The 18,409-nt window shown below is 36.7% G+C and overlaps 1 protein-coding gene across 6 annotated transcripts in view; it reads right to left on the bottom strand.

Annotated features, from left to right (window-relative positions):
* LOC110112452 (protein MON2 homolog) overlaps nt 1-18,409 on the bottom strand; it is a gene marked incomplete at its 5' end in the record, with an annotated part of 74,652 nt that overhangs the window by 26,400 nt on the left and 29,843 nt on the right. For 5 of the 6 annotated variants that reach the window (XM_028698327.1, XM_028698322.1, XM_028698323.1 and 2 more), the window contains 5 exon segments: nt 13,221-13,407; nt 13,532-13,618; nt 15,842-15,901; nt 15,973-16,038; nt 16,294-16,381. In XM_028698327.1, coding sequence (XP_028554160.1) covers nt 13,221-13,407; nt 13,532-13,618; nt 15,842-15,901; nt 15,973-16,038; nt 16,294-16,381 — 488 coding nt within the window. 6 annotated transcript variants of the gene reach the window in all.

The following is an 18,409-nucleotide window of genomic DNA, read 5'->3' as shown; positions in this document are numbered from 1 at the left end:
GAAAAAAAAAAAAAAAAAAAAATAAAAAAATTAGTTTGAATTTTTAAAATTCAAACAAACAGAAATTAAGCCATGAATGGGGGAGTAGAAGTCTGGAGCCCACCACGCGGGGTGCCGGCAGTGTCTAGGAAATTTGGAGAGAGGAGAGAGAGATTAATTTCAAATCCAGAAATTTTAATTTCGGATTTGATGAAAAATGGGGGGAAGTTAATTAAAATTTTGAATTTCAAATTAACGAGGTCATTAATGCCTTAATTGGGGAATTGATGGGAGTAACACCAATTAGGAAAGATTTCAAATTTGAAATTTGAAATCCAAATTGTCATAGATTTTCCCTCTCGATTTTGCCGACTCAAATTAGGAAAGGGGGAGGGTAAAGGGGAAGGGGAGATTCACGGGTGGATGGGGAAGGTGGCCGGGAGCTTAGAGTGGGCGGATGGGGGTCGGATGGGGTGAGATCCGGCGGCAAGGGTAGAGGATGAAGACGATGAAAAAACAATTAAAAAAAAAAGATAAAAACGAAAGAAAGAAGATCGAAGATGAAAACGAAAAAGAGAAAATAAAACCGCGAGCCTTGGAATCATCCGAAGGCTGGCGGGTGATGCGTTGCCCTTCTCCAAGGGACTTCAACTCACGAACCCGGACCCATCCTACGGCTGGTGATAACTTCGATTCCTCTCATAAGAATCTCACTCTCATTCACCATCCTATTACAATAGCTAAAGGCCATATATATAGGCCACAACATGAGAAAATAAAAAATTACAAAATTGCCCCTTGGGCTACAACACTCAAATAAATTAACCTAGGGGTAATACAGGAAATAACATAAAATAGAAACTAAAATGCAGAAAATAATTCATAAATGACAACTTAAATTAGAGCCGTCGATTTACGACGCCTCCTGTGATAGATGCGCCAGATCTTCTGGCCGATGTCCGCATCACTCCACCGACAGGAAAATACTAGTATGCAAGTTGTACCATTTAGAAATATGAAAAATTTCTCTCTACTACAATTAGCCAAATATGCAATACACAAATATTATTTAATTAATATTTAATAAATAATGACTTTCTTAAAATAAGGAAAGAAACTCCAAATTCTAAATGTATAAGTCTAATTATACTTTTTTTTTCTTTCGACTTTAGTTGAATGGTGGATCCTAGTAATCGCACTCCATAGCCACATCATTTTTGCTATCAAGGTATTGAAACCTACATGCTCATCATCTAGATGTGAGTATAGTTGGAGCACTTACAATCAAGTTCACACAAAAAAGAGAAATCATCTAATGAACTTATGGATGAGCTCCTTGATGTGTATACAACAAAAGGTTGAAGGATAGAAATTTGGAAAAAAATAAAAGTTTGAAGAATGAAAAAGATCCCTACTATTTGATGATATGTTATCAAATGATGAATGATTTGTAGATAATGATAATGAGGCCGCACCATCTAATTTGCAATAAAAATATCAAGATGTTGATTTCTTAGATGGAGATAGAAATGAGACAAGTACATAGAACACAAGCTAACAATAACAAAAAAAATAAAAGGTATAGATGGATTCATGTATGATCTTTAAGGACGAGTAGATATTCTCCAGTCTCCCTTCTTCAACCTCAACTTGGAGAACGACCACACCGTCAACGACTACATTGACCGGATTCTCTTCACTTTGACAATCGCCATCGACGAGCACCAAATCTCCGGACAATGGCAAGTTACTCAACATCCACAGATCCTTCCCCTCTGGCAAGGTTTTCATTGGGCTATACTTTAGGCATCTTGTGTCTTTTGGTGGCATCTTTAGGTTTGTTGAAATTATTCTTCCGTTAAACAACCTCAAGAGTGAAAGTGAGGGGAACTCAATGTGAAATTTCTATTTGTTAAATGGTGGATTTCTATTACTTGTGCATCTAACTTTATTATAATTTTGTTATTATTTTGAATTGCTTTTTTAATCTAGTTTGTAACTGCATGCCAAAGCAAAACAACCACTTAAAATCTTAGAATCTAATCTTGTGAAATATTAATTTCAAAATTGGCTCGCTTAACAAATTTTTATTAAATTCCCTGCAATTCCTATTATGTTTCACATCACTTGGACAATGCAACACATGATTTTTGATAAGGAACATTCTGTCAAAACTTGTCAACTATCTCCTCTAACTAAATAGACTAGGGAGCACGATGACCCGGGACTACAAAACCCCATAAGAATCTTGATCGGGGTTTTCATCATTTCTCTCGTCATCTATTTTAAGCACAATGTGGGTGAATTATCAAATGCCTATACCTAAATTCGGCTATGCCTCATAAAAGTATACTTAAATTCATATCAGCAACAACAATATGATTTGGTATTCAGTGTCTATTTAAATGATTAATCTTAATCAATATTTCTCTACACTCATGATGTAGTTAAATATAGGGGATTGCGCTTATAAGAACCTAAAATAAGATCAGTAATCTTTCGCAAAAGATGAGAACAAAATCTCTGGATAGTGTCTTTACTTTAACGTCAATTGCCTTTTGAAAAATTTGACCCGGAATATTACTGCTAAAACATCCTCTAAGAAAGCACAGACAGACAGAGGTGAATTTTAAGAAGGCACAACAAGCAACAAAAACAATCAAAGCAACTTAGCACCTGATATCTTCTATACCAGTTAAATTGTGTAAAGAGATTAGCATAAATTAGGGTTTCAAAACCAGTCTAACACAATCAATCAAATGTGGACATGAGGTGCCAAACACAAGGAGGATGCATTAAGGGTTTCTTTAATTAAATGGAATGGTTCAATTAAGTTTCTCCTCTAATGAGATTTGCCCTCCTGACAACAATCTCAAAACATGTCTTACCAACATTCCCCTTTCTTTGTCATCAGTCGACAACCAAACCCCTACTTACAACCACTTATATACTAGCTTAAGCTTACCAAATTTCTTTCTAGTTGACTCATTCCGTCTGGTCCCTACAAAGTTACTCAATATTGATTCGCAAGCAAACTCATCGTTCAAGTAAGAAGACAAATATGGAGAACACCAGGACAAGACTTAAACCAACTCGATTCAAATGGTAACTTGCCAAACAACCAAACAACTCGAAAAAAGCCAAATAAAGAACAAAATCAAACAGACATACAAACGCTAACACACATAACAAACGCAGTCCTCATAGCTCAGTCTCCTCGACATGCAGACAGAGAAGTAGGATATAATATAACAATGTGCTTAGGCTTGCAAACCAAGGGTCCACCACTGCAAAAGAGTCCAACGTCCAACCAAATTCTCCAGCAAATGTCTCCAAATTTCAGCCAACAGAGCACGTTCCAAAGCTTCAAGAAGAAGGATACCAGGTCCATTGGAACTTGGCGTAGAGAAGCAAAAGGTTAGAAGCCAAACGAAATATGAGAGGAGGAAAGGGGGTGGAAAAGCTCTCAAGCTTTCCAAGAGAATCAAACCCTTAGTTTTATAGAGACTTGCTCACAATTTCAACAAACCTTTTCTATGCCAAAACAACCTTCATTTTTAATAGGCAAAGGAAGGTAGCACAAATAGCCATAACACTCCAAACCAAATCCAATGAATTGGGGAGATGAAAGCAAAAGCACCAAATAGAAGGCCAAACAGCCAGCAGGAATTAACACAGAAAATAGAGAAAATCTCCAATGAATTCCCCCCCCCCCCAAACAGCCACGGAAATCCAGCCAGCAAAGGGACCAAAAATCAGCAACAGGAGACAAAGCAACAGGCCACGGGAAACCAGCCAGCAAGGGACCAAAATAGCCACACAGGGGGGAGACAAAGAGGCAGAGCACGGGAAACCAACCAGCAAGGGAAAACTGAGAAGGCAAAAGGGGGGAAGAGCACACAGTCCACTCCAATAAATCTCAATAATGAGCTTGAATAAAAGATACCTTTTTGATTTAATAGCTAGGAAGTGCATTTTAATCTTCAATCATTGGCTAACGTTCATCTCAAACATTTATAGTCTAACAGTCCAGTAGAATCCAGGCATTTAAGCTCAACACCAACACAGGCGCACCAGAGAACATCGACCCACAAAGCGAAATCAACAAGCAGCCCAGGAACACAAATGGAACCAAGATGCAAGAAAACCCAAGCTTGCCCCATGCCTAGCACATTCCTACCATAGATCATGGGAAGCCCGAACAATCATATGATAGCTTAAAAAAAACATAAAACACAACTAATATTGTTCAAAATAAATTAAAACAAAGAAATAAAACTAAAAATATTGAATGCAAACAATATCTTCTCTAGTTAACGTTTGATGTAGGAAACGGATAGGATGGCAAAATGCTGAACAGTTCTTTCAGGAAACCTGAAAGCAGGTGAAAAATGAGAGGGACTTCAGCAAACCAGCAGCGGGCTCAGCTCAAGCAGCCAAAATCTGAGAAGCAATCCCAAGTACTAGGCTCTAGGAGCCAAGGAATTGGAGAAGAAAGCGGCTTCAGTCCAGCAAGGTGTTGAGTGAGAAAGAGAGAGAGTTAGGAGAGACAACCCAGGAAAAGGGGCCAGGGGGAGTTGGGCCAGCAGCAGGGTAGATGGAGAATGTTTCCAAAAGTGAATTGCTACATTTATGAATAGATTTTCCAAACGTCCAGCATATAAGGGGAAGGGAGGGTGACGGTATGGAGGTGGCCCCCTTTTCACATTATTCAATTTGAATGGGATTTATTGGAGAATTAATTATAGCACTAAACTTAGTCAAGGTTGGCTAAGAGAGTGGCTGAAACTGAAGAAAAAAAATTTCTAAGAGCTGTTTACGGGAAGGAAGAGAAGAATTAGAGAATAATCCTAGTTCTTCTCACATAAATTGAAAGTGACTCAAGGCTGAGAAAATTCGGTCAACAAAATTCTCAAATGAAATATTTCCCTATTCTCCTCTCAGGTTTGGGAAAAGTAATGGCTTAAGCATTGAAAATTTCGGCTGGCAAGAGAAATTAGATGGGATTTACTTTATTTCCTTAAACAGGGATGGGAATTAGGAAGTAATTAAGAATGTAAGCAAGGGATGGGGCCGGCTGTATACCAAGAGGAAAGAGGGTTTCTAATGCATTTAATTGAGATTATTCATTGGGGATGGAGTTTAGAAAAAATAGATATAATTAAGAACCTATTTGGATTTGAAATTCAACATAAATCAATTTAGTACTTTCCAAACAAATGAATGAAAAGTAGGAAGAATTCAAATTTCAAATTAGCTGGAATTTGAAAAAAAAATTATTTTTGAAAAAAACCGTCCAAAATTAAATCACCCAATTAAGTTTGAATTAATTATGAATGAGATTCATACTATCTAAAATAGCTTCTATTTAGAAATCATTTAAATTCAAATATGAATTTCAAAGGATGAAAATAATTCCTAAAGGTGCCGGCGGTGGAGAGCTAATGGGGAAGGTGGCCGGCGGCCAGAGTTGATGGGATAAGGAGGAAGGTGGGCGCGGCTATGGAGAAATTTTGAGTGGAGCTTGGTATGGAGGTTGGCCGAGGGGTTGAAGAGGGGAAGAGAAGAAAATAAAACGACACAGGTGAGAGATAAGAAGGAAGAAAATAAAAACAAGATAAAACGAAAGCTAGAAATAAGAACCGGAGCCTCGGACCTCTTCCGAAGACGACGGGTGATCGTTGCCCTTCTTCCAAGGGATACTCAAATCACGGAGCCCTACCCATCCTGCGGGCTGGTGACATTCCTCTCGATTCTTCACCATAGGAATTCTCACTCGTTCTCTCCCAAGAAAGAAACACAAAGTGGAAAAACACAAAATTTTTCATATGCAAATTAACCCCCCTATTACAACAAGCTAAGGCATATATAATAGGCCCAACATGAGAAAATTAAAAAAATTACAAAATTGCCCCTTGGGCTACAACACTCAAATAAAATTAACCTAGGGCAAAAACAGGAAAATACATAAAAAAGAAGGCTAAAATTCAGAAAATATATACATAAATGAAAATTAATAATCTGTCGTCGATTTACGACGCCGCTGTGATAGATGCGCCAAAATCTTCGTATTTGATGTCCGCTCATTCTCCCCAGGTGGAGAAATACTCGACGGTCTTGTCGAGTAGAGCATCCACAACTGATCTGATAGTTCGTCTGAGAGAGTCTTTAAAGCCCACCGATCCACCAATTTGGAGCAAAAATTGTGTTTGTAATTGATATATCGGAGGTGCCGATGCAAGCTGGCCATTGTTGGGACCCATATTGCCGCAACAACAAATCATTTTTATGCAACTGTTAAATGTCAACGCTTGAAAATCCACAACATACAGGACATTTTTCCACCAAGTTCCAAAACTCTACAGGAGTTAAATGCTTCTCGTCTGCTGCCATAATAATGCGTTGCAAAGTTTTGCATACTGTATTAAAGTACTTTTCGTCCCATTTATGTTCCAAAAGTGCAGTAGATTTCAGGAACAGTGCCTCAACAACTTTAATACAAAATTTATCTACATACTTCGGTAATAATCTAACAAACAAAGCTGATGTGGATGGCGCGAATATTCTGATGGCTTACAGGACAACAACAATTACCAGCTGCAATAGCTCCTATGACTAATCAATAGCGAGTACTTCCTCTTCATTAGCCTCCTTGTCAATCAATCCATCTCTCTTCATGTTCTTCCTTGATCACCTTAGGTTCCTCTTTGAATTTGGCACAGTGATTGGAGATTTTTGAAAACTTTCATTAGCCTCCATCCATTGTCCATTCTATCCCTTAATCTCTCTGTCTCTTAGTGCCCTTTTTCTATTCTTTGATCAGGGGAATCTTGCAAGAGCGTGAATTTAGAGCGATGGGTCCGTCCTAACTACCTCGCTTCTAGGTATCGACCGTTTGATTGTTGACTGGGAGGTCGGCTAAGTCCGCGCTTGAAGTCCCCTTTGAGATTTGACTAATGGCGGCACACTTGGCCTACCATTCGCAAGTCTAGAGTGCCTTTCCAGTCGATCCGAGTCCATTGGCTCGTCATACCAAAACTGATCTAGAAACAAGATAGGCATGCGCAAAATCTGAACAGTTCCTTTCAGGAACTGAAACAGTTCAGATTTTTCCTCCCAAAATCTGAGAAGGGACTTCAACAAACCAGCAGCGGGCTCAGGCTTCAGCAGCCAAAATCTGAAGAGCAATTCCAAGTAACTAAGGCTTTAGGAGCCAAGGGGATATTGGGAAGAAAAGTCCGACTTCAGTCCGCAAGGTGTTGACCGGAGAAATGAGAGAGAAGTTTGAGGAGAGAAAACCCAGGAAAAGGGGCATGGGAGGAGTTTCGGCCAGCAGAGGGAGGATTGGGAATGTTTCCCAAAGTAACTTGCAACATTTATGGATAGATTTCAAACGTTCCATGCATATAGGCGGAAGGGAGGGTGAACAGGTATGGAGGTGCTCCAATTAATTCCAATTTGAAATGGGCTTTTTTGGGAAATTAATTAAGCAATAAAACTTAGTCAAGTGTGGCCTAGAGAGGTGGCTGAAAACTGAAGAAAAAAAATTTCTAAAGCTGTTACGGAGGAAGAGAAAGAAATTAGAGAATTAAATCCTAGTTCTTCTCTACAGAAATTGGAAAGTCGACTCAAGGCTGAGAAAATCGTTCAACAAATTCTCACATGAAATATTCCCTATTCTCCTCTCAGGTTTGGGAAGTAAATGCTAAGCATTGAAATTTCGGCTGGCAAGAGAAATTAGATGGGATTACTTTAATTTCCTTAAACAGGGATGGGAATTAGGAAGTAATTAAGTAAATGTAAGCCAAGGGATGGGGGCCGCTGTATCCAAGGGAAAGAGGGTTTTATGGCATTTAATTGAGATTATTCAATTGGGGATGGACGTTTAGAAAAAAAAATAATAATTAAGACTATTTGGATTTGAAATTCAAATAAAATTGATTTAGACTTTCGCAAAAACATGATATGATAAAAGGTAGGAAAGAAATTCCAATTTCAAATTAGTGGAATTTGAAATTTGAAAAACCGTCCAAAATTAAATCACGCCAAATTAAGTTTGAATTACATTATGAATTGAGATTCACATACTTTTCCAAAGTTAGTTTCTAATTTATGAAATCATTTGAAATTCAAAATTTGAATTTCAAAGGATGAAAATTAATTTCCTAAAGGTGGCGGCGGTGGAGGAAGCTAGTGGAGGCAAGGTGGCCGCGGCAATGAGGGTGGGATAGGGAGAAGGTGGCCGGCGGCATATTGGGGAAATTTTTGGGAGCTTTTGGTTATGGAGGATTTGGCCGAGGGGTTAGAAGGGAAGAGGAAAAATAAGAAAACGACGACGGGGAGAAGATAAGAAGGAGAAAATAAAACAAAGATAAACGAAAGCTAGAAATAAGAACCGTTGAGCCTCGGACACTTCGGAAGATGACGGGTGATCGTTGCCCTTCTCCAGGGACTTTCAAATCACGAGCCCGGACCCATCCTGCGGCTGGGGACACTTCGATTCCTTCCATAAGAATCTTCACTCTCTTCTCTCTCCAGAAGAACACAAAGTGGAAAACACAAAATTTTTCATATCAAATTAAACCCCCTATGTTACAATAGCTAAAGCCATATTATAGGCACAACATGAGAAAGATAAAAAAAAATACAAAAATTGGCCCCTTGGGCTACAACACTCAAATAAAATTAACCTAGGGGTAAAACAGGAAAAATACATCAAAACAAGGAGCTAAAATTCAGAAAATAATACATAAATGAAAATTTAAATAATGTTAGTCGATTTACGACGCCGCCTGTGATAGATGCGCCAAATCTTCGTATTGATGTCCGCATCACTGTTCCTCTTGCATGCTTTCTACCATCATAATTCCTTATCGAACATGTTATGTTTGTTCATTAGCTCCCCAAACAACCACAACAACTTTCATGTATCTCAAGTTTCAAGTTAGTTGAACCCACAACCCTGGCAATATTCACCTCTTACTCTCGATTCCTAGTTGAAGCCCAATCAGCAAGCTCTTCTTATCTCACATATATTTAGGTAGTAGGCCTAAATGCTAATGGATGTAAGCCTTTAACTTTCATCCTCTAATCCTAACTTTAAACTTATATTTTTTACATGATTTTTTTGCTCTTTTCTTATTAGAGTAGAAATTCATTTATCTTTAAGAATTTATTCAAATATTTGAGTTTCATAAAAAATTCAAATGCTATTTATTTGTAATAATAGGATTTAGGATTTTGATTGATTATTTTGAAGAGGACATTTTACTTTTTTAAGGAGTTTTGATATTTTGTAACTTATGTTAATATTGGCAAAATATGTTACAATGATTAATAAATGCTAATTTTGGTGTGTTATGATAAATGAGAATGAATGCCTCTGATAAAATTTAAAATTTTAATAGTCATTAAATATGTTAATTTTTCTCGTCTAATCGTTAAACTTTATTAGGTAAAATATATGATATTACATTTCACTGCATGGTGTTTTAATATCAAATACTAATCTTGGCTTCTATAATTACACACTTTATATAAATAATATATAAATGAGAATATTGTGTCAACGGTGTATCATACCATATTTTTACAGTTATATTTAGTCTTCTGCCCATTTTTCATGTTGATGTATGTGCTTCCTTAGTTTCCTCTCATTTTTGTGCAGATATGGCATCACTGTCTTAGTTAGGGGTGTGTATTGTTTAAATAAAATCAAAAACTCAAACCGTACATGTTTTATTTGGTTGGTTTGGTTCAGTTGTTAAAGTATTGATTTGGCAATTTGCCGTGCTTTTAAATACTTTTTTTGTTATTGGTTAGGTTTTCACTTTTTTAAAATCGATTATACATAAAAAATAAGCAATATAAGAAAAATGTGGATAATATTTATTTCACGTGCCAAAAATATTCTTCTTACTGTATGTTATTTAATTAATAATAATTAGGTTCATTATTAAAATTAATTACATTTTGGTTCATCTAATTCGAACTAAACTGACCAAGCTAAAGTTCAGTTCAGTTTAATTTAACTTGATAGTTTGATCGGTCTGAATTTCTAAATTTTACAACCCAAGTTAATTGATTTATCTAATTCATAAAACAGATCATCTAAACCAACTACATGCACACATCTAGTCTCAGTCTATATTATTTGGATCCACGGCACCTTCCAATGGGTATGATACTGATGTAAAACGAACATGCAAAGATGAAATACTTGATGAATTTGCACGCTTAATTTTAGAGAGAACAAATAATTATATCTTTATAATGATTTGAACGACGAGATAAAACATTAAGAGTGGTAAAACGAGCTTAGGCTGAATCATTTGTATAAAAGTTAAGATCAGAAAACAATCAAGTTAATCTAACATTGTATACATGAATGGTTCAATGAAAATCCCTAAATTAACAACGAGATTAGGCACTATGCATGAGTCCCTCACTCAACTCTATTGTTCTCTAAGCGTAGTGGTGAAGAGCTTCACATGATCTTTGTGAGTCAAAATATAACCTCAATTGAACATAAACTAGGAAAATAGGGAACTTGGGGAAGAGTTCACCGTCATCAAAATTCTTAGATTAATTTGAGGGGCGAGGGAAAAGATCCGGAGTCCGGTGGCTGAATTTGAAGAAGTCTTGCGTGTGGACAGCAGTGTGGGATCTTCTGGGCAACCAATGAGAGCCTTCCGGATGGCGAATCAGCACTAGAAAACTGCTGGAATCTTGAAGCAGCAGCTGTGACTTTTCCGGACAGCAAACAGGGGTTCCTGGCGAGCAGGACAGTAGTTTGTCTCGTTGGAAATATTCAGGACAGCAGCCACGTGGTCTCCCGGGATAGCTTTGTTACTGATTTAGGCACTTTTGGACAGGGGACAGCAATCTGGAACTTTCCCAAACAGTTGACAGCAGGTGGAAATGCAAGAAAATCTGTAACAGCTTTTAGGATTCTCTGGACAGCAACACAACTCCAGCAGGGGCTCTCTTTTCAGCAGTCACGGGAAGGGTTTGGAAGAGTTACCAGTGGAGGAAGAAGGGGGATGGAATGATCGGCTAGAGTAGGGAGGGATGGCACAACTTTGGGCCAGATTTTGGGATTCACTAGGTAGGATACCAAGGAGGGAAAACGTGAAAAAATGATTCAGAATTTTGAGTTGGGAATTAGGAGGGAGAAAGAGGGGGAATTGGATTAATTAGATCCTAGATTTATGGGATCTAATTAATAGGGGGGGAGGGGGTTAAGGTGGCCGGCCAAAGAGAGTGGGAGGAGGGATTTATTACTAATCCTGAAATTAAATTCATAAATTGAGAGGTTTTGGGGGGAAATCAATTTGAAATTTGATTTCAAATTAAGTTGTAATCAATGCATTAATTGGGAATTGAATGGGGCTCCAACCAAGGTGAGGCCGGCGGCATGTGGAGAAAGGGGAAGAGTGTGGGAGCCATTGAGGGGTTTCCAAATCAGCACATGGGAGTTAGGGAAGCTTATGATGAAGTCCATTTGAATTTGAATTTCGTCATAATGCGGATTTAAGAACTTTCCTAATTAGGAATTTCCAAAATTGGAAAGTTTTGAAATTCAAAATTTGAATTTCAAATTGAATCCAATTTTCCCTCTTAAGCCCAACTAAATTTGGAAAGTAGAATGATGATTGGGATCATCATAACAACAAAAAGAAGGGAGCTTGGTGGAGGCGGAGGCATGATGTAGGGGATGGATGGGTTGATTGCTTGCCGTCGGGTTTGGGGGTTTCTTGATGGAGCTTGGATTGTAGTGGAGGAAGCTAGTGGATAAAACGGTGGATGATTGGATCTCGGGTAGGGCTTGGCGTGGGGAGGAGGAAAACAAGAGTTGGAGAAGAAAACGATAAGATAAAATAAACCACGAGTCGAGGACGCTTCCAACGACTGGCGGGTATTGCTTTTGCCCTCACCTTGGGCTTTCCATAGAACTCACACAGAGATCTAGGAGAGTTGAACTCACCAAGAGATCAAGAAAATATGAACTCACAAAGAGAACACAAAGAGAAGAATTTCATTTTCAATAATCATCATCCCTTTCCATGAGGGAGGAAAAGGCTTAAATAGCCAAATACATGAAGGAAAATAAAAGACACAATTGCCCCTAGGGCAAACATAAGACAAAGCCCTCAAGTGAGGGTAGAAAGGGAAAAGTACAAATAACAAATCAAATACATCAAAATAACTAGACATGATCGTAGCCGTTGATCTTCGATGTCCTCATCAAATACTCTGGTTTTTAATTAAGGTGGTAATCCGATTTTCACATTGTAGTCTCCAATTAAGAAAATACATTGATGCATTTTTGTTTTCTCTTTACTAGAATAGCAGTATCAACTACTGTATGTTTCAGTCCTCAAAAGATGCTACCTGAAAATTTTTCGCATATATAAGAAAAGGTACCAATTGCACCTTTATTAAAGAGATGCTTGCGTGATTAGCTAATATTCATCAGATTAGAAGAAGAAAATCACCACTCCAGAAAACCTAAAAGCCAGTTATATACTCCAGCTATGGTTTGTATGTGTTTAGAGGGCACAAACATTCACCTTACGGTGAATCTTTGGGTAAAACTAGAATGGTATCCTTAAAGCAACTATTATCCACAAGATCATTTAAATCTATGTTAATGCCAGCGCAAACAAGGGAAAGGCATTTCCATGTACCACCATGCATTGTTACGCCATTAGTTGTAATGCAGGATAATAATACAAAAACAAAAAGCTGAGATTTTTTATTACATCTTGAGTTGGCTAGTCTTCATTAGCACTATTTGAGTGTGGTACTGGCAAAAAGGGCAAGCCAACACATTAAAATCATGATAAGGACCGAAATAGTTCGATTTCACTTGGATCACAAACAGGAAAGGATATTTCAGTTTAAAAAAAAAAAAAAAAAACAGGAAAGGAGGTTTCATGTTCAAAATGAAAGAAAAGTTATAATAGAAAGTTCATCGGCTTAAAACAATTCTTACTAAACAAATCTTAATCTATAAATTCCTAAAGACTTGAACCTTAGGGTCTTTCAGTAAAAGAACATGCGAAACACTAAAAAGGCATAAGTATCTAAAACTGATACAGATGCAAATGTTCTTCAAAATTGCTTAACTTTCATCTATATATATATATATATATATATATATATATGTTAGCTGTCACCATTCCGATAAATGAGTTAAAAGCTTAAAGCTTTGGATGGTTAGAGATGGCAAAACTTACTATGAAGATTATTTAATAGAACTGATGTAATACTCTCCACACAAAATGCGACACTTCCAATTTGCTGGTTTACAGTTTGCCCCATACCACTTGGATATCCAGAAATGCACTGACTTGACAATTGACGTAGGGCAGATAAAAGTGACTTCACTGCCGAGACATGCATCAGTGCTGAACTTTCAAACAACTTCCGAATCAGAAGGGAGAGTAAGTTAGAAATTATCAATTTAGGTGTAAAGCTACAAAAGAATTATGACACTAACCCATCCAAACAAGAAAAGAATTAAGAAGAGAAACAAAATCAACCTTACCTGAGAATTCAAAGAAGATAGTATGTTGAAGTCACTATACTGCCCAGATGTTTCTCTCGTCAACCTTGAAACAGAAGCTGAAACTTCCTACAGATAAATATAAAAGTTTTCAGAGCTTTAGACTTAATTTAAACTTTTATGATTTTGAATATAAAACTGCCGTTGTCAGGTCCGAAGTCCTGGATGAGAAAAGTGGAGGGAGAAAGATATATGTATAAGTTAGTCAAACAAAGAGATAGGATTAGTAAGGATTTAGTTCAAGTGAAGTGTATTAAGGATGAAGATAAAAAAATACTTTTCTTAGAAGATGATATTCAACAAAGGTGGATGTGATATTTTGCTAAACTTTCTAATGAAGATTGTGAAAATAAGATTAACTGTAGTGACATTAACACCTTAAATGAAAATAAAGATTTCTATTTTTATCGGTGTATTAATAAAATTGAAGTTAGAGAGGCTTTAAAGAAAATGAGGGGTGGAAAAGCTGTTGGACCTGATGATATTCCAATAGAGGCGTGGAAATGCTCAGGAGATGAAGAAATTTCTTGGATTACTACTCTTTTTAATACTATTTTGAAGACTAAAAAGATGTCAGATGAGTGGAGGATGAGGTGTTAATTCCTATTTTTAAGAATAAATATGATGCACAAGATTGTGCGAATTATAGAGGAATTAAGTAAATGCATCATACTTTAAAACAATGGGAGCGAGTTATGGAGAATAGGTTGCGGCGTGATACTGATGTTTCTCAAAACCAATTTGGATGCATGTCGGGTAGGTCGACTATGGAAGACATACATTTATTAAGAGGTTTGAGGGAGAAATATAGAGAAAATAAGGAGGATCTACATATGATATTTATTGATTTAGAAAAAGCATATGATAAAGTTCCAAGAGAAGTGCTATGGATAGTTCTTGAAAAGAAAGGAGTTAATAACATTTATTTTCAAATCATTAAAGATATGTATGCAGGTGATATTACTTGTGTACAAACACAAGGTGGTTTGACCAAGTATTTCCCTATTTTGGTTGGGTTACATCAAGGATCATCCTTAAGCCCATATCTTTTTGCTTTAGTCATGGATGTTCTCACTAGACATTTGCAAGAGAATGTACCCTGGTGTATGCTTTTTGCTGATGATATTCTTCTTGTTGATAAGACTAGAGGCCATTAAAAGAGAAGCATAACACTAAGTTGAGTGTGGCAGAGATGAGGATGCTCAGGTGGATGAGTGACTTTACCCTTATAGATAGGATACAAAATGAGCATATATGTGAAAAGGTTGGAGTAGCTATAGTAGAAGATAAGATTAGAGAGAGTCGCCTTAGATGGTTTGGTGAGACGGTTAGAAGAGTAGAGATATTAGATTTGACTTATGTTAAGAAAGTAGAGACAGACCTAAAAAGTCTTGGTTAGAAAATATTAGGAATGACCTTTCTTTATTAGATTTAAATTAGAATTTTTTTAATAGGACACAATGAAGAAAAATGATTCATGTAGCCGATCCCACGTAGTGGGATAAAGGCTTGATGTTGATGTTGATGTATAATTGTGAATACGAATATCCATATGAAGATTGAAAAGACTAGTTGTGTGCCTTGCACAGCAAGCTAAAATGAAAATCAAATCAATAACCAATTAAAAATAATAACTAATATTAGTTTAAGAATGAGTTAATTAATTTCAGTACAAGTAATAGCAACTATCCTGGCTTGCAAAAGAAAATACAACTTAAAAACCATTACCTATTCAACGCTGCAAGCAAACTATCTCAGTTAAGCTATCAGAAAAATTAAATACAGATTGCTAAAAAAAATTTCCTTAGTAACACTGAGATATCTATGGGTCATTTGGGATCACTTTTATTTTTCTTTTTTTAATGTTTTGACAAAAAAATAAAAAATGTTTGCTACACTAGAAATAAGTATTGTTTACTCAAATGGTAGTGGCAACACTCAAGCAGGATCGGTTGAAATTAAATGTTAGTTTTAAGTCTAGCAGGATCAATTCATAATAAATTGATCCTATGATAGCTATAAATCAATTCAAATTGGCTTGAAATTATTACCACAGCTCACTGATATTATCACCACTCAAAACTCAAATTCAAGCCAACTCAAATTACATAAAATTAAATATCACATAAAAATATATTATATTTGAGTTTTTCACAGAATATTAATATTTTAATAGAAAAAAAATACAGAAAAATAAAAATAACATAAAATTGTTTGTATAAAAATATTAAATAAGTCATATAATTAAGTTGATTTGAATCAAATTTCAAAAGAAAGGGCTTCTCGATATACCTGTGTAGAAGCATGTGGGGAGTGGATGGCCCGATCAAGAGCAGCCAGTGTCTCTAAAACCTACAAATTTGCATTTATAACTGGCTGTATATTCTATTGAAATAGGTAACAAACAATTTTATGAGGCATACCAAAACCCAGGATGCTCCCAGCACATTGTGCAAGCGATGTGCAACATTGAAAAGAGTTCTTAATGCCTGAGTGACAGAATAAAACGTTCATTATGTGGTTTCTGGAGTTCGCAGGTTTAGGCTAATTCAATACAAATCAAAATAGAATCTTTACAATATTTCAATGGAACAAAAAGGGAGTATAAATTGGAAGAAAAAAGGTGATAATAATCAAAAGAGAATTCATTTGTTCATCATCAAGCAAGAAATTGTTTCACCTATATTTTCCCCATATTCCCTTCATACAAATTGAGCATTACAAAAATCAAATGCAAATGATACCTGCACATTCTTTGGCGTTAGGACAACATTATCTCGCTGATCAGCTGAAGTTTCTGACTTCTTTGATCCAGGAGATAGTAACACGCTGCTGAAAGTTCAAAGCAATAAGCCAATACCTCCATATCTAGGAGGCTATACTTCGTATATATTATAACAATAATACAAACAATATTTAGGCCAGCACAAACAAATAGAATTGAACCACAGCCAACATTATTTCGTGTGGCTTTGGACACAAGTGTGAAAAGATTCACTTGGGGAAAGATCATTCCATGCTAGAATATAACATTATAAGCATCAGAGTAAGAAACAATTTTGCATGCTAGCAAAGGAAGCTTCAGTCAAAGTATTATAAACAATGGTGATCTATGGAAATTGCATATAATAGTGTCTCAGACGAAGAACAACTAAAACACACTTCTATCTAATTAACTTTTAAACCCTTTTTTTCTTCTTCTTTTTTTCTTTTTTTCTTTTGCTGCATTTACTTTAATTAGTTATAAATAATCTCAGAACGTGACATTGAAAATTAATATGCAATATTAGTTTCTGAAGATAACACGCCTGAAACCCTGAGGTATATTGTTATAACAACCTGTGACACAAATTGATTTTTTATATTCGACATAGACCTTCAGGTAATAATTTTGTAAGATTTTACATCTCAAAAGGGTTAACAGCAATATTTTAAAACTAGGCCCAATTGCCAAACTGGCTTGTCAATAGGCTCGCAGAAGGGTCACTTGAGTGTTTACCAAACAAAAAGGCTAGCAAAAAGAAAATCTTCTAATAAAAGAGATGAATCCTCAGTTGTGGAAATGAAAACCATATAGGTGCAATTGGACTTTCATCAATTAAATCAAAGTTCAATGTCCATTTACTAATACACATAATGAATACCGCTGAAGTCCACCCGGCTCGGTAAAACAGGTCATGTGGGTGATGATATTACAATTTAGGTAAAATTTCTTTCTACTTTTAAACATTTCTGTAAGTAAATCCATAGAGTGTTATTGATGTGAATCAACGAAGGAATTGCGTGCGGAAATTAAAACAAGAATTAATTAAAACTTGCCAATACAAATTTATTACCAACAAAATAGAGGATTAAACTTATTCTAAGTAATCAACTTGCTTAGGCGAAGATTTGCTTTGAGTTCACCAAACAATTCATAATATTTCAAGATAAAAAAGATTTACTTAAATGCTCACAACACAATCCCACAATTAATAATGAAGAAGTTCACCTTGAGCACCCTCTCACTCGTTCACTCTTTGGGCTTTAGCGGAGAAGAAAGAACCACACGAAGATGGAGAGCACCACTACGGAAAAGGAGACGAAGGACTTCGTTACCGGAAAGGTGGCCGCCGGTGGGAGTGGTGGTGGATGGCGTCCAATGATTGTCCAAATGTAATCTTGAAACTGTCGGTCGATGATGCTCACAAGAATCGGGACGACTCGCTCCAAGTATTCTTCAACTGTAGCGTCGTCTTCAAATCCTACGTCAAAGCACGGAGATCGTAGGATATTAATGCTCCCGTCGGCGTTGAATACTAGTCCCCACTCGAGCTCCGGATCCGCCATTCAACATTGAGGATGGGCGGGAAGAAGAGTTGGGCCGTGAGATAGGGAAGACCAAGAGAAAATCCGAATTTGAATTTCAGATTTTCTTGGGTTGGAGGGAGAGGTTAATTGCAATTAAAACCTCCCTATTTTACATTAAAGAGAGAGGCAGTTATTAGGGGGGAATTAAGAGGGGAATTAGTGGGTGCTTAGGTGGCAAGTAGAGAGAGAATAGGTGAGGGGGGGGTGGTCGGCCAAGCAAGAGAAAAGGAGAGGGAATTTGATTATTTAGTGGGGCCCATGAAATTAATTAAAACCTAATTTCAAATTTCATATTTAATCAATTAGGGAGGTTTGAAATTTGAATTCAAAACTGAAGGGATTTCATTTAACTCTATTCCTAAATGTAAGACATTATTTTAGGAAAGAAGTAATGATGAAATCAAAGCATGAATTTCAAATTTCAAAGGGGAAGGGGTGGCGGGATTTTCCAGGGAAGGGAGGGCCGGGCTAAAGAGGGCGGGGAAGGCAGCTGACTGGGCCGACGGCTGG

The sequence above is a fragment of the Dendrobium catenatum genome, unplaced genomic scaffold (genome assembly GCF_001605985.2).
Source record: "Dendrobium catenatum unplaced genomic scaffold, ASM160598v2 fragScaff_scaffold_1063, whole genome shotgun sequence".
Lineage (NCBI taxonomy): Eukaryota > Viridiplantae > Streptophyta > Magnoliopsida > Asparagales > Orchidaceae > Dendrobium > Dendrobium catenatum.
The sequence above is the reverse complement of the archived record's forward strand: the minus strand, read 5'-3'. Positions and strand labels throughout refer to the sequence as shown.